Below are 17923 nucleotides of genomic sequence, written 5' to 3' on the forward strand. Positions count from 1 at the left end.
CATACATCCGCGAGGCCTAGAGGAAGGACAGGTACTAAGAGGACAGGTGTGGAATATCGCCACCTTTTCTTAAACTGCCCGGGTCACACAGCTAACGTAGACACCCACGGGCCCACTGGTCCATCTGCCGCATCCAACCTTCTAGAAAGTGAGCAACAGTGGAAAGAGGATGCCAGAGGGAGCCTTGGCTGGTGCTAAGCAAGATGCACAACAAAATTTTAAAAATACAATGCACAAAACAGAAAACTCTGAAGCATGCCATTGTACAAATCACCTTAATTCACTGGAAGGAAATATTCCTTCTTCCTGGGCACACCTCCTGAAGTCCTCTCGTTATTTTTTCCCAGTCAAGGCTACCATAAGCTTCAGCCTAGATGAATTTTGCCTGGATTGTTGCACTGTGTTTGTTGCCGGAGAACGGTGATGTGTCCCGGCCTCCAAACGAGACTAGAAATAGCCCTGCTCCCAATCTCTGTCTCTCATCAGCCCCCGTTGCCAAGTTGCTCAAAATTATCTTCTGTGCTTTTGTTTTGAATCCTTGGACAAAATTATTTATGAGAAATGGTTTTCTCTAGATGTTTAAAATATACTAGCTGAGTAAAAACAAGTCAAAGAATGGTACCTATTGTATGATCTTATTTGCTGAAGAATGTTTGTATATGCACAGAAAAATACACAAACAGAAAACAGTGGCTATCTTTTAGAGATAAGAGATGGGTTATATTATTGTATACATTATTTTTAGCACCTGCCTGAATATATATACATATATATATGTGTGTGTATATATATATATATATATATATATATATATATATATATATATGTGTGTGTGTGTGTATATATATATATATATATAAATTTTGCTGCAAACATACTATCTTTAAAAAAATAGTTTTGATTCTAAAATTCATCAACGAAGATGCCCCACTAGGCCAAAGGTTCTCAACCCAGGCTGCTCGCAAAACTTAACCTATAGAAAAGGAAAGCAGCCTCTAGAGGTAGGACGTAAACAGCAACACTGCCGTCAGCTCTATCAATCACAACACGAGACAGAGACAAATCACTACTCTAGGCTAAAGTTACTTAAGAGATATTTATTAAAACATCCAAAAGTCCTAGAAACAACAAAACCATCTCATTAGACAAATACTAAACACATTTTTTAATCCTCCAGAGGATATTTGACCGTTCTAATAAAATCGTTAACCAACAGATACTGAGCCCTGTGTACTCAACATAGTCTATGCCCCAAGCTGAAAATACCGTACCAGTAAGCCCATAGTTTGAAACTGTTCATGGTTTCTACCTTCTTTATAGAAATGGTGCACATTATGGGGCGCCTGGGTGGCTTGGTCGGTTAAGCGTCCGACTTCAGCTCAGGTCACGATCTCACGGCCCGTGAGTTCGAGCCCTGCGTCAGGCTCTGTGCTGACCGCTCAGAGCCTGCAGCCTATTTCAGATTCTGTGTCTCCCTGTCTCTCTGCCCCTCCCCTGTTCATGCTCTGTCTCTCTCTGTCTCAAAAATAAATAAACGTTGAAAAAAAAATTAAAAAAAAAAAAGAAATGGTGCACATTATATGTTTAAACAGTCTGTGTTCACATTAGGTTATCTCAAGCTTTGTTCCCATTCCAACCTAAGGTGTGGAATCCACAGCCTTTAGTTTCTAACATCAGTGACTTCTCAGTTTGGGGATATGTCCCATATAGGTGGCTTATTAGACTCTCTGGGGGATGATGCATTTAAAAGTTGAAAAAGTCCCCTCAATCAGACGTCAGCAAAGTATGGTCCATGAGCCATAGCTGGCCCACCACCTGTTTCTGTATAGCCTGTGCGCTAAGAATAGTTTTTACATTTCGAAGTGGTTGAAAAAAAATCAAAAGAACAGTATATCACAACCCATCAAAATTAATCCGAATTTGAATTTCAGCGTCCATGAAGTTTTACCGAAACACAGTCATACTCATCCATACTGTCTATGGCTACTTTCATACTATAAAAGCAAGCTGAGTAGCTATGACAGAGATAATGTGTCTGCAAAGCTGCAAATATTTACTGCAGTACTTTAATTAATTTTGTACAGTACTTTCATATATTAGCAAGAGCTGACACTTTGAATCTTTAGTTAATGGTACTTCAATGGGATATATTCTAATACCTCGGGCTCTTCGGAGCACAATAGGTAGTCGATCTTATGGGAAACAGAGGCCTGAACAAGAAGAACAATGGCAAGAAAGGCCCCAGGAGAATTCACTGCCATGTCTGAATTTAAAAAAATAAATTTAATTTAACCAAATGATAAACATACTGGAGATAGAATGAGGGTAAATAAGAAAAACAATCTACTGTCAAGAAATAAAGCAATCAACAGAACCAGACTCAGCAATGATCCAGATTTTACAACAATCAGAAAGCGATGTTGAAATGACTGTAATTTACACGTTAAAGGCTCTCATGGAGAAGGTTGCAAACTCATATAAATACATGGGGAATTTTAGCAGAAAAATGGAAATTCCAAGAAAAAGGCAAATGGAAATGCTGGAAATTAAAAAAAAATCATCATCATCAACAACAACAAAAACCATGATATCTGAGATGAAAAATTCCTTTACTGGTCTCATCAACAGACTTGACACAGTTAAGCAAAGAATCGGTGAACTTAACAATGGACAAATAGGAATTATTCAAATTGTGATGAGAGAAAAAAGAATAGGACCAGAGGAGGAGGAGGAGGGAAAAGAGGAACCATCCATCTAAGAGCTATGGAATGATTTCAAATGGTTTAACATAATGTGTAATTGGAGTCCCAGAAGGAGAAGAAAAAGAGAATGGAGAAGAAAAATATTTGAAGGGATAGTGGCTGAAAATTTTCTAAAAATAATGAAAGATACCAAACTGCAAATCTAAGACTCTCAGAGAATCTCAAGCAAAGATAAAGACTTCCCAAAATAACCAAAACAAAATAAAATAAAAATAAGCGCCCCCCACACCTAGATACATCACAGTGAAATGAATAAAAACCAAAGATAAAGGGAAAATATTGAAAGTAGTGAGAGGGAAAAAACACATGACATACAGAGGAAAATAGATAAAAAGTACAGCAAACGTCCCGTCAGAAACTATCAAACAAAAACAATAAAGCGACATTTTTTAAAGACCGAAAGAGGAAAAAATATAAACCTGTAAAGCCAGATACCTATATTCAGGAGAAACAGCTTTCAGAAATGAAGACTTTTTTTCAGAAAGAAAAAAAGCTGGGAGAATGAACCACCTGAGCACCTCCATGACCTATTAGAAGAAGCTCTTCAGACAGAAGGAATATGATACTAGATGGAAGCTTAACTCTACACAAAGAAATGAACAAAAAAGGCTAAAATGAATATAAACATAGAATATATTTTCCTTATTTTTAATCATTCTCTTTTTTTAATTTGGCAGTGATGTTTTTATTTTACTATTTTTTTCAAATAGAATTTATTGTCAAGTTAGCTAAACATACAGTGTATACAGGGTACTCTTGGCTTCAGGAGTAGATTCCCGGGATTCACTGCTGACATACAACACCCAGTACTCATCCCAACAAGTGCCCTCCTCAATGCCCATCACCCCCGCCCCATCTCCCCCACCTCCCCCATCAACCCTCCCTTTGTTCTCTGTATTTAAGAGTCTCTTATGGTTTGCCTCCCTCTCGTTTGAAACTATTTTTTCCCCTTCCCTTCCCCATGGTCTAATGTTTCTCAAATTTCACATATGAGTGAAAACACATATCTGTTTCTCTTATTTCACTTCTCATTAATACCCTCCAGTTCCATCCATGTTGTTGCAAATGGCAACTGCATTTCATTCTTTCTCATTGCCAAGTAGTATTCCATTGTGTATAAACCACATCTTCTTTATCCATTCATCAGTTGATGGTCATTTGGGCTCTTTCCGTAACTTGGCTGTTGTTGATAGTGCTGCTATAAACATTGGGGTACATGTGCCCCTTTGAAATAGCACACCTGTATCCTTTGGATAAATTCCTAGTAGTGCTATTGTTGGGTCTTTGGGTAATTCTATTTTTAATTTTTGAGGAACTTCCACACTGTTTTCCAGAGCAGCCACACCAGTTTGCATTCCCACCAACAGTGCAAGAGGGTTCCTGTTTCTAGACACCCTCGCCAACATCTGTTGTTTCCTGAGTTGTTGATTTTAGCCACTCTGACCTGGATGACATGGTATCTCAATGAGGTTTTGATTTGTGTTTCCCTGATGATGAGCGATGTTGAGTATCTTTTCATGTGTCTGGTTGGCCATCTATTTTTAATCACTCTTAACATATTAACCAGACTTAAAAATAAGCTGCTGCATTTGTCCACTCGAAACCTCATTTAACACAGAAGTTACATCTACTGTAAATATTTAATAGCTGTCTGCTTCTACTTCTTAAAGAAAGCAAAAACACTAGTTTTTAAATTTAATTGTGACACCTTCAAGAGCTGCTTTAATATATCGCCCTTCTCAAAGCTTATGGCAACACTTGTGTTATTACCCACTTCTATGAAATTACCCTTTTTCCAGCTAATTATATAATTTCAAACTGTAAATTATAGTACTTATCATTGAATACTAAAAAAAATTTCTTAGAAAAGCAAGTTCTTAATTTAAAACAATCAGAATATCATTGCTTTAAAGAAATCAGGTTAAAGCTATTTAAAATAGTTAAAAAAACTGCTCTATATTCAAGTCATAGCACTGTCTTCCTAAAAGATGTCATTCAATTTGTTCTTCCTCATAATTGATTAGCTACTCAGTTACAAAAGTATAAGAATTAAGTGTCAAAATCTGAATCTATTATGAAATTATAACACAGCATTTTACAATGGTTTTAATTGTCATCACTTGTGGGTCCTCAAGTATCTTAAATTATACATGCCACACCAAAAAAGAGGAAAAAAAAAAGTCAGTAACAACATGTTTGTTTGAATCAGTTACTGATCTAAAACGTCTTCTCAGCAATTGTCAAAATGTTTTACAATCTCATGATACAGTATTTCCAAGGGATATTGACACTGAACACTGAAAAATGAACTTTTTACATCAACGAGCGTATAATGAAATTCTCAATATAAACAAATTCCTAAAGTTAAATCTAAATAAAGGACCAAATGAGTGACAGCTCAGAAATAAAAGCACAACCAGGAAAATTCAGCAAGTAAGTAATGGACGTGCATGGTCAGGACTGTCACACTGTGGCTATATCACTGACAGTGATCCTGAGGAAGCAGTCATACTGCACAAGGATAAACAAAACAAAATAAAACAAAGACATAATTTCAGAACTAGAAGGGATCTTCCGATACTGAATCCAGAGTTTCCTAAACCAAGTTTTAAGAAGGCCTAATTTGGGATGCCTGGGTGGCTCAGTCGGTGAAGCATCCAACTTCGGCTCAGGTCATGATCTTGCAGTTTGTGGGTTTGAGCCCCGCGTCGGGCTCTGTGCTGACAGCTCAGAGCCTGGAGCCCTGCTTCGGATTCTGTGTCTCCCTCTCTCTCTGCCCCTCCCCTGTTCACACTTGGGGCCTCTCTTTCTCTCTCTCAAAAATAAACATTAAAAAAAATTTTTTTTTAATGGCCTAATTCTATCACTTACGTAAAACACCCAGTGCTCATCCCAACAAGTGCCCTCCGTAAATTCTACTCCTGAAACCATTAGTACATAATATGTTAACTAGCGTGAATTTCAATAAAATTTAAATTAGTTAGGTAATTAATTAAATAAAATACTCCAGACTCTCCCCTCCCCTATGAAAGAGAAAAAGTGAATCAAGATTAGCCACATTTTAATAACTGCTGAAAGGGGATGATGAGTATGTAGGTCTTAGGATTCCCATAATAAAAAATTCTTTATAAAGTAGTTGGAAAAAAAAGATAAAATTATCACTAAAATGAGACAGTAAATGTCTAAGAATGAACCTAAAAACAACAACAACAAAAAAAGGCCTAATTCTAAGAGTTCTTAAATGATGTTCCAAGAACAAAGAATTTCTAGGTCCTAAACCTCACCCTATTAAAGGCCTGAAGAAGCTCTGAAGAAATTTAAAAATCTTTTAATTTTAAAGATTAAAGAAACAAGTTTATATGCAAATGGTAAGAGTTTCTTTTAACTCATAGTTACTAAACTTTTCTCTCAGAACTTTCTAATTTTTAAATCAGCCTTCCCTTAACATCAACATGAAAACTGCCAACATCAGACTGTATTATCAATGAAGAAACCAAGGCCTGGGAAATAATGTGGCTTGTCTAAAGTACAAAAACCAATCTGTAGCACTTAAGGATAAAACCAAGTTTCTTGACCCATAAATTTCGAGATTCTATTGCTTCTTTAGACTCTATTTGCATACAAAAATCTAACAGAACCCCACTTATTCTGTAGGGGAAATTCCAATAACATTATCTAAGTGTTTACACAATTATTGTTAATGTTTAATTCTCTCATGTACTTCAGATGTAACATACATAAACCACCTCGAATTTTCAAAATCCTATCATTTAATAGGAATCATTCTCTGTCGCTAGTAGTACATATAAAGAAAACATCACTAAAACAGTAAAATATTAATAATATTAATAATTAATAATATTAAAAGATAGTCACTTTTTAAAAACTGGGTTTGAGCAACCTCTTGGAAATAAATGAGTCATTTATATTGAAAACTTAATAAGTCTTTAGTTATAATAAATACTCCATATTAATTTGCTTTATATATCACAACACAGCTACAAACTGATCACAACAAAACTTAATTTTTAAAAATCGGATGTCCCCAATCCTTGAACTCTCAATAACAAAATTACCAGAAGGGCTAGCTATAAATGTAGTTTCAGATTTAAAAATATAGGCTTGCTCCCCAAATCCCAATTCCATAAATATGGACCGGGACCCTGGATCTGTACCTTTAACCAGACCCAGGTGATTGTGATAGGCAGCAAGGTTCAGAGCTATGTTGTATCAAAGTAATCGACAGTAGGAAATGGGAGAAGGGAGGAATTTTATCATGAAAATCCAGTGTCACAACCCTGACAAAAACATCTTAGCTAGACACTTTTATGCAAGAGTAGTTAGCATACAGGTATCCCCTGCTTTTCAAAAGCTTCCATTATACCACTTCACTTTTACAAAAGACCTCCTAGATCATATCCCAAGATTTATAAGAACGCATTCAACTGGACCCACGTAAAAGTTTGGTTCTTCCTACTTGTACCAAGTTTGGTGAAAATCTCCTTTTCTTTTCAAGCTTAACCTATTTAGCTAAGGTTACTGGAATTTGAGAGTCTAATGAGATCTTTTTCAAATGGTTCCACCGCCACTGTTTATTCTATGACCAACTTTTATTGCTGGAATACTTAGTCACTAAAAACACAACCAGCCTATGGTACCTGATCTAATCGTATACATTTAATAAAGCAGTAAGTTACAAGGCCACTTCAATTATAAGAAAAGAGATGCATGCAAAATGCTTTGCACAGTATCGGGCCTGCAGTGAATATTCAATGAACACAACAATTTAAGACTTCCAGAATTTATTAGAATTTTTCATCTGATACTATGGTAAATTCAACACGCTGTATTGGGGTGGGGGGGTTCTCTTCTTACATCTGACTTTTAACTGAAGTGTTGTTGACACACAATGTTACATTAATTTCAGGTGCACAACACAGTGACTGGACAAGTCTATACGTTATGCTGTGCTCCCCCCAACTGTAGCCACCATCTGTCCCCATACGATGCTACTAGAATACCATTGGCTATACTCCCTCTTCTATACCTTTTGGCTGGTGACTTACTCATGCCACAACCCGAGGCCTGTATTTCTCGCTCCCCTTTACCCATTTGTCCATCCCTCCATCCTCCTCCCCTCTGGCAACCATCAGATTGTTCTCTACATTTACAGGCCTGTTTCTTTTTGTTCATTTATTGGTTTGTTTTGGTTTTAGATTCCACATGTAAGTGAAATCATACGGCACTTGTCTTTCTCAGTCTGACTTATCTCACTCAGCGTAATACCCTCGAGGTACATCCATGTTACCACAAATGACAAGATCTCACCCTATTTTTATGGCTAAGGAATATTCCACTGTATACATACACACCTTCTACATCCATTCATCAGTCAGTCCATCAGTCGGCCAATGGACACATGGGTTGCTTCCACATCTTGCCTATTGTAAATAAATGTTGTAAATGATGCTACAGTAACAATAGGGGTGCGTGTATCTTTTTGAATTAGCATTTTCATTTTCTTCAGATAAATACCCAGTAGTAGAATTACTAGATCATCCAGCATTTCTATTCTTAATTTTTTGAGGAAACTCCAGTTTTCCACAGTGGTTGCACTCATTTACTTCCTACCAACAATGCATGAAGGTTCCTTTTTATTCGCGTCCTCACCAACACTTGTTATTTCTTGTCTTTTTGATTCTACCATTCTGACAGATGTAAGGTGATGTCATTGTAGTTCTGATTTGCATTTCCCTGATGATGAGTGATGTTGAGCATCTTTCCAGGAGTCTGTTGGCCATCTGGATGTCTTCTTTGGAAAAAATGTCTATTTAGGCCTTCTGCCCATTTTTTAATTGGATTATTCATTCTTCTGATTTATTATGTTCCTTATATATTATGGGTATGAATCCTTTAACAGGTAGATCGTATGCAAATGTCTTCTTCCATTCAATAGGTTGCTGTTTCGTTTTGTCGATGGTTTCATTTGCTGTACAGATGCTTTTTATTTTGGTGTAGTCCCAACAGCTTGATTTTGCTTTTGTTTCCCTTGCCCAAGGAGACACAGTTAACATGTTGCTACAGCCCATGTCAAAAAGATTACTGCCTCTGTTTTCTCCAGGAGTTTTATAGTTTACATCTAACTATTCTTAATCCCAATTTCCTTTCCTGGCTCCAGTGACTCCTCCCCATCCCCGACCCATCCTTCCTCCTCTGTTTAGGCTTCCTTTCTACAAGAAAAAATAGCTCTAGTCATTTTGACTCCTCCTCGTGAATTATCTTACTTTTCCAGTCCTTCCTTTCAATTACTAAACAAAGCACAGATAAGTTTATATTCTGGTAGTTAGCTACGAAAGAGTCACAATTACAGCTTACCCAGTCCTAAGGCTTGTCCTGAAATTGCTTTAGGTTTAAGAAATGTCACCTGGATGTCAGACTTGGTATTGCCAGAGGATACGGATGCATGAGTCAAAGATAATGAGATGGAAATTAAGAAAGAACCTGAAGATGACAATTCCGGTTTTTGAAAAATTACAGTAGCTTCTTTCTCAGTAAGATACACAGGTAAAATTTCCAAAGAGCAAAATCCTATAAAGTACGAATCATACCACCACTAATTTACTGGCTCTGTACCACAAAAGAGTAAGGAATTTTTCACCTATATTTCAGGAAAAACCTCCTGTAGTAGAGCATTTAGGAAGAACTTAACCCAATGAGAAGCTGGGGCACAGGGCACCCCGGAAGATGCATACCTACTTGGGAACATACTGAGGGTGCTGGCTATACATGTGAGTGTGAACCATTCCAACTACGTACAGTAGATACAAACTACCCCCCCCTTTATTTTTTTGCTGACAGTCAGTATTAACACTACAGTAGCTTAGCAACTATAAAATCTAAAAGGGAACTTACTGTAAGTGTATGTTTAACAGAAAAATGAGCACATATATATTTTATACACAAAGACATCTGACCTTCTTTCCAGTTTGAATCCCCAGCTTCTCAATGTTTGTACCAACAGAAAGAGAGGAGCACCCGCTCTACATCTGCAGCTGGCAGTGAGAAAGGAGATGAGCCGGAGGCCAGCCTGTGCCTTTTTTCTCAGGGACCAGTTATCCCTCTCCCAATACCAGCCTGGCTCTGTGTTTACCCACGGGCTTAGGGATCCTGCCTTGTGGTAAGCAAAAAATTCTCCTCTAAACTCTTAGCAACCAAATTTGGGTCAGAACACAAAGTTGGAAGCCAAAGTAGATGAAGAAAATAAAAGTAAAGCAAAGGAATGCATTTCATTGTAGATTATTTTTTTAAGTCAAATTACCCATAAAACGGAAAGAGTACATTCATAGACTATAATTTTAGATCGGGGGTGGGGGGGTTAGAACATATGGAGAGAATGAAAAACTATTTCATAGGGGAAGGCATTTATCTCTACTTTGGTAAGCTGAAGAAGCATCTAACCTACACACAGTTAACAATTTTGGAATCTTGTGAATTACACGGTTTGGGAAGTGGTGAATACAGAAGAGAACTTTAGCAATGGCGATTAACTGAAGGGATGGGGTCTCCAGATACGAATCTGTTCTACAGGCAATCCCTATACTAGGTCTTCAGGAAGGAGAAAAAATAAATAGACCAAATTTGGTAGGATTTCTAAAACCGGATATATAATAAATATGGATCACTAACTTTTACACCAGCAATCGTAACTTCAAGTTTGGCGAAAGCATTATTATTCAATCATATCTTCCATATTCCAGTATCTTTTATTTGCTGGCCAAAACTTAGTTGCATTCACACACTCTTGGGCTCACTGGGGTGAATACTGCCAGGCTATTCTTAAGTATATTAAGATTTATCATCAGACGCGCCAGAGTTAAGAATCTATGTGGAATCAAGTGAGAGGGACAGAACTAAAAGTCAGTGAACATCATGCCAAGGCCTGTCTCTGTCACTAACTGACCCAGCCATGTCACTTCCATGATGATGTGTCACTATTTCTAAAATGAAGTAGTCAAACTACATAACTTCTAGCTCTAAAGTTAGTTCTAATTTCTGGTTCTTATTATCACTTTTTTTCATTATCACTTTTTAAAAATTTTATTTCTATCAAAGTAATACATACACAAGACTATTTTCTAAAGGTCGCTAAGAAAAATAAAAGTCAATACAAAAAGGCGTCCCTGCTGGGGCGCCTGGGTGGCTCAGTCAGTTGGGCGTCCAACTTCAGCTCAGGTCATGATCTCACAGTTTGTGAGTTTGAGCCACACGTTGGGCTCTGTGCTGACAGCTCGGAGCCTGCAGCCTGCTTTGGATTCTGTGTCTCTCTTTCTCTGTCCCTCCCCCATTCACACTCTCTCTCTCAAAAAAGAAAAAAAAAAAAACATAAAAAAAAAACCAAACTTCCCTGCTTCACGTCTGGGATAAAATGCAAACATAAGAATAAATAACACCTGTTGGTTTGTGTAAAGAAAAAAAATAGAAATGAGAATATATTCTCCTTTTGTTTTTTGTTTTTAATTAACCAGAATTCCTACTAACCAGATTTCTATAAGTCTTTCACACAGTCACTTCTTAAATCCAAATCAGTCTGGTTCTACACTACGCTTTTTTCTGTATTAGCCATCTCAGCTCCAACTTTATATGCCTTCTGAGTTAATGTGTTACCATAATCTGAAAAAAGGTAATAATTTTTCACATATTAGCTATCAGAGCTAACCAAATTATTCTTGGCTTCAATGTCTGAACCCATAAAATAAGGATAAACAATCATCTTTCTCCAGATTACTAAAAAGATTAAATAAAATATAAGAACACATGGTAACTAGCCCAAAAAAGTGCATTTAATAGGCATATGTGTGGTTTAAACGTATGGCCATCTATCCATAAAAGTTGCTTAAACGACTCATTTCCTGATTAACAGCACATTCACTCCAACAGACGTGTCTGGAAAATAATGCAACTAGAATGTTTAAAGCATGCAACTGTTAAGTATTATTTTAGAACTGCAATTCAAAAACCATGCATTGAGTATTTATATGTACTAGGTAGAATGCTAAAATTCCAGAATTCAGTTGATTATGACAATGACCCACCCTCCAAAAGCTCACAGTCTAGTAGACACAAAAATTATAATATAACTGAACAATATAATAATAAAGACATATACATGGAGCAGAAGTAGCAGGGGGAAGCAAGTAACTCATTCTGCCTGAAGAAGGTAAAGAGGAAAAGTAAAAGTCACGTGAAAAAGCGGAAACAGTAATTCTGTGGACAAAGCCTGGGGTTGAAATCCTAGTTCAGCCACTTATTAGCAACAGGATTTGGGGCAATTTAATTTCCCTCTCTGGGCCTCTCTGTAATTCTACTTTGGAAAGTTATTAAGATTAGAAATCATATATATGTTAAGTGACATATATATATGATATATAGCAGGCACTCACTAAGTGGTGGCTGTCTTGTTCTAGGAGGTGTATTTGTTTTTAGTAGACCAAATTCTAAATGGCACTGTAGGGAGCATCTCTTGACTAATGACCAAGCTACATAAGGGATCACTAAGGTCACCAGCATGAAAAGGCCATAAGGAACCACATCACAATATTATCACTTTTAGAATCCACTTTTTTCGATGTGAAGTGATTCCTAATATGTGGTATGCCGACCTGCTGGCAAAGAAGACTTCTAATCTATTATCTCCCTCCATTTTTATCCTCACAAACTGAATTTTGCACATTCAGACTCATTATTTAGGAAATAAAAGAGGTCCCCCCGTGTTCCTCAGTCCAACCTGAGGAACTAGTTTTGGATGTTCAGCATATCTTGCATGAAACGGCAAAGTCTTATGAGAAAATGATTATTGAGATTATATTAGGGGGATATGAGAGCTAATCCTGGGTTGAAACTGCTATTATCAGCCTAATGGGGGACTTGAAGAACTGGAAGCCACTATAATGACTGGAATCTTATTAAACACTTTAAAAATATTGTCAAATCTGGCCAAGTGGGAAGTTACATTCACACTACTCTATGACTCCCCAAACTAATTTTCTCTAAATAAATGATGAGCTAAGCCAGGCCTTAACATATACAAATACAAACTCTTAAGTTCTTTTCACTTCACTCCTACAAACACTATCAATACAATATTTGAGAAATGAATGGTGGATAAATACAAGCAGAGCCAGAAGTAAGAGAACATAAGGTATCTCTAAACTCAATTGAATCATGAAATGGTCTTCATGTCGATGTATTTTTTTTTTTTTTTTTTTTTTTTTTTTTGGAAATAAAAACGTATTTCTGACCCTCAACCATCATTTAAGGTCAGTTTGCTCCAAAGTAAATAACCACAGATTCAAAGTGAGGACACCATGAATCAATCCAGAACCGATGTTAATTTTATAGTTGCCACATTCAAGAAAATCAGTGTCAAGAAAATCAGTGCTCAAGAAAATCTGTGATAAAATTCCATCAATTTTCTTTTCTACAAATATCTGAGAAATATACATATACAAGACAATATACATAATTCACACATGTGTATCTTGTCAGGACAGGTTATATTTGTAAAATACTCTCCACACTCTTAACCACTTTGATGTAATGGATTTTAAAATACTAATGCTCTACCAAAATTAGCCTTATATGTTTTCAAGAATTAAATCCTGAGTATGTTTCTAAGTTTTTTCTCTGAGAAGCAGAGAACTGAGGAGTCGCCAAATTGCAACCGAATTTCCTTCTTGTAAACACTCATCTTTAAAGGGTATTTTTAAAACTCAGAACTCAGAGTGTAAGAATCTCCACCTTAACAAACCTGGAAGTTTCTTCACAAAGCAAACCTACAGATGCAATAAAAATATATGGGCATTACTGCTCACTTTTGCAACTACAATTTAGGTTATTATAATGTAGTGAACTCCACTTCCCTCCTGATAGCCTTGACGAATGAAGGGAAATACAAAAAATGATAATAAGTAAATAAATAAATAATCAAATGTCACAGAAGCGGCAGCTTGAGGCCAGAGGGAGAGAGACAGACAGACAAAAGGAAGTAGGAACTAGGAGGGAGGAGATAATACGGTCAAAGATGAAATGCTTAGAATGCACTAGACCTTGGCCCAGTCTCTGGCCCACTATACCCTACTTCATTAGTCATCTACAGCGACAAAAATTTAACAGGTGAGGCAAACTGATCTGATCGTTGTGAACACAGAATTTAAGCCCTGTATCCGGTCTGAGATGTGTCAGAAAGAAACAGATCTAAGCATCAAGAAGCGGAGTGTGCGTGCGGGTGTCTATGTGCGTGCGCGCGTGGATGGGGGGCTGGTAAATCCACGCGAACTGTGCCCGAGACTCGGCACTAACGCTATTCGGCGCGTACTACACTAGGCAGCGCCGTCGGGAGCCCTCCCCGAGCCGGGCAGGAGGCGGGGGTCGGGGATTCTCCGCCCGCGATCCAGACCCTCGCAGCGCCCCGGGGACCGGCGCGAAGTGCACCCAGTTAACACCTTCCTCTCTGGGACCAGGGGCCGCGAGCCGGAGAGCGGGGCGCGCACGGGGGTGGGGCGGCTGAAGCGCGGCCCCTCTTCGGGAGGGAGAAAGGAGGCAGGGGGCGGCACCGCATCCCCGTCCCCACCCCGGGCGCATCAATTACCCGTGAGGTTCCTCAGCACCGTCCCGTGGGCCCAGAGGCTCAGGACCTGCTGCACCGACAGGTTGATCATGGAGTGATCGCCCCCTTCCGCCTTCATCTTCCCCGGGGGGCGCCCGCCGCCCTCTCCTCGGGCGCCGGGTGGCGGCGGCGGCTGCGAGGCTCCGGGGGCGGCGGCGGGTGCGCGGCTCCTCCAGGCCGCCGCCGCCGCCGGGGAAGGCTGCGGGGCGCCGGGCCGGGCGCTGCTGCTGCCGCCGACGGGCCTCCGGGGGGGGCAGCTCAGCGCGTCTCCCAGGCAGCCCCCTCCCCGCCGGGGAGACATTGAGGACGGCGGACGGGGGAGGGGAGGGGGCCGGGCGCTCTCCCCGCGCGGCCCCCGAGCGAAGACTCGGGGCGGAAGAGGCCGCTGTCGCTCCCTCTCAGGGGCAGCCCCGCGCCGCGGGGGCCGGGCACGCGAGGAGGCCGAGGTCACGCAGGGAGGCCCGGGGTGATGGGCAGACAGCAGGTGCAGCCCCCGACGGGGCCCAGCTCATCACCGCCGGAGGACGAAGAGACCCGAGACCCGGAGGAGTCTGCGGCGGCGGCCGCGGCGGCACCTGCCGCCAGCCTGCCCACCCTCCGGCCGCCGACACTCGAGGAACCGCCCCCTCCACCCGCGGCCGCCGGCGGGCCGCTCGTGCGCGCGCGCACGGGTCCCCACCTCCCCCGCCGTCCCCGGAGCCGCTGCGCATGCTCACTCTCCCCCTTCTCGCGACCCGCCGCCCTCCGACTGCCGGCCGGCCCCCAAAGCCCTCCTCCTCCTCCTTCCCCGCGCGCGCGCGAGCTCGCGCGGCTGACGGCGCCCGGCGTCGGCCCGCAGTGGGGCGGAGGGAAGCGCGGCCTACGTCACTAGCGCCACCGCCCGGCCCCACTGCTGATTGGGTGCTCCGAGGGAACCGCCTCCACTCCCTCCCCGCCCCCAGGCCCCGGGGGCGCGCCTGGTGAGAGCTGGAGTCGTAGCCCGGGGAAAGCGAGGCACCGAGATGCTGCGAGATGCTGGAGCCCCAGCTTGAGGGGCAGCCGGACCCACCTTGCGGTGGTGTGAGGGGTGCTCAAACCCATGTGATGGATTCGGTGGCATTTCAGATCTTCGACCTCGAATAAAATGCTTTTGATAAAGATGTTTGCGTACAAGTTATTATTTTTTTTAAAGGGTGTAAATATCTCAACATTTTAGATTCATTTATTTGCGGTTTTTTTTTTTTTAAGTAAGTCAGGTGGTCTGGATAGGTCACTACCTGCGGAATGCATTTTTAAGCCACTAAAACAGAAATAGACCCGTTTTATCTTCATCCAGTCCTTCCCTCAGCAAGAACTTGGGCCTCCCGTCGCTCTAGCATCTGAAATCACCTATTGATACGAGGCTTGGCAGGTGTCCTACTCCTCCACGCCATCCCCTGGTCTAGTTTTTTTTTTTTTTTTTTTTTCTCCCATTGCGGTATTCTTTTTATCTAAATTGTGAAAGTCTCCCGTTATTTTTTTCCCCCTACCACTGAAACTAGACTCTCTTCCCAGGGTTTGCTGCCTTTCTCTGTATCCAATATTAGCCGGAGGAGCTAAATTACAACCACAGCGAACTAAACTCCTCCTTGATGTTTGAAACCTTTTAACTTGCAAAATAAAAGCTCAGTTTTGGCGATAGCATAAATATGCACAAGGCAGCTCTCTGCACCCCTCCTTTTTCAACCCCTCCGTTGTACACATGTATGCACTACCTGCCTGATAACCACAAGAAAGGGAAATTTTTGCATCATGATTTGGAATTGAGCCAAAATTCATAATGTGGAGTTTATCTTCCTCTACAATTTAGAAGTATTAGATGTTAATCAATTTAATATCATAGAATATGACACTTAAAAGAGGCTTTAACATTTTTCTAATTCATTTCACTTTACAGGTAGAGAACTCATCTTGCAGAATTAAGTGATTTGACGTAGGTGACGCCACTTCAGAGCCTAGTTTCTGAAATTCCTAGTCTATGAATTCTTTCTTGCTATGACATTACCTTTCTCAACTCACTAATTAACTCCATAATTTAAGGTGCTGAATGGGGACGTGCAGGTTACCTGGTGGCAACATTAAAAGATTTGGCATTATTTGATTAGTGATATTAGAGAATGTGATCACGTTCCATGAAGGGTTTATAGCAACAGCTCATTAAATTCTCACATCAGGAACTTTTAGTCAGTTAACACGGAATCAATTGGGGTTCTTATGGTTACACACTATTATATACACACAGTAGCATTCATTAAATACATATATTTAAAATATTCAGAACTTGGGGCAGTGCCTAGCACATGATGTTCAATAAATATTTGCTGAATGAATAATTGAACGAACTTCATAGAAAAGTCAGCATTTTTTTTGTTCCATATATTTTTTTAAAACGAAATCTAAGTGACTTCAGGAATTGAGAAAGTAAGACGTAGCAATGAAGCCTCAAGTTGTGCTTTCATAGCTTGACAATTTTCCCACTGCTTTTCAGCTCAATTTAATAAGCATTTATTTGGCACCTACTATCCATAATGTTCTATGCTAAGCAGAATCTATAGGATTCTAAGGAGACTAAGGTCATTACTCTAGGCTAATGCATTGCATTTTACTTGTCTTTGCCTTGATAAAGGTAATGATACCTACTGTATTGGAAGCCTATGTTCTTGAGAGAATTGAACATTTTCCCAATAGCCAGAGTTATGAAACTCAAAACTGAGTTAATGCAAGTAGAGGTTGTATAATTTCTTTCCTTGCAGATTTTTGATATTGAATAAATATAACAATCAAGGAATGGCTGAGTCACATTCCTGCCAGAAGTCAGAGAACACACGAAACGAACCCTAGAGGTGTCTCTCAATCTTGTGCACTTGAATGTGAAATAAACAGTTCTTGGTTTATTTTTTACGTTCAGATAAGGGAACATCCATAAGTCTTAGGCATCCTATTAATTGTCCAAAGAGGGCTCAGAAGAAAGCTCTCAAAATCAATTGGAATATAAAATGATATTGATCCTTGGAGAAAAACATTATTGAGGGTTATTTCCCTTCACTTTATTATCGTCCTTTCTTGCTATCCAGGAATATAGCACAGAGTCACATTATGTAGGCAACCTAATTTCATGTTCTTACACATTTCACTGGGTTCTAAACCCTGAGTGATGGGGTAGGTTCAATAGATTGACTACCTGGAAAATATGGCTTGAACACTGGCTCCAACACCTACTAGCTTTAAAATGGGAATAATGATAATATCTCTCTCTTGAAATTTTTGGTGTCCTTTAGGTAACAATAACACAGACCTCCTTCCTTATGCTAGGCCCTGTGTCAAATTAAAACTGTAGATTCAATTGTCACAAGGATGAGTTGAAATTTCTCAATACTATTAGACTATTTTATTTTCACAATCCATATACAAGGCTGTGCAAATCTTTGTACACACACACACACACGCACAGAAATGAGAGCACTGTTGGTTATTTTTT

The 17923-nt window shown here is 39.9% G+C and overlaps 1 protein-coding gene across 1 annotated transcript in view; it reads right to left on the bottom strand.

Moving 5' to 3' along the window:
• TMEM170B (transmembrane protein 170B) overlaps positions 1-15048 on the bottom strand; it is a 31473-nt gene extending 16425 nt beyond the window's left edge. The window contains exon 1 of the mRNA XM_045497399.1: positions 14410-15048. Within this exon, the coding sequence (XP_045353355.1) occupies positions 14410-14728 (319 nt within the window). The 5' untranslated portion in view covers positions 14729-15048. The remainder of the gene's footprint in view (positions 1-14409) is intronic.
• Positions 15049-17923: the final 2875 nt, after the last annotated feature.

Source organism: Leopardus geoffroyi, chromosome B2, assembly GCF_018350155.1.
Source record: "Leopardus geoffroyi isolate Oge1 chromosome B2, O.geoffroyi_Oge1_pat1.0, whole genome shotgun sequence".
NCBI classification, from domain to species: domain Eukaryota; kingdom Metazoa; phylum Chordata; class Mammalia; order Carnivora; family Felidae; genus Leopardus; species Leopardus geoffroyi.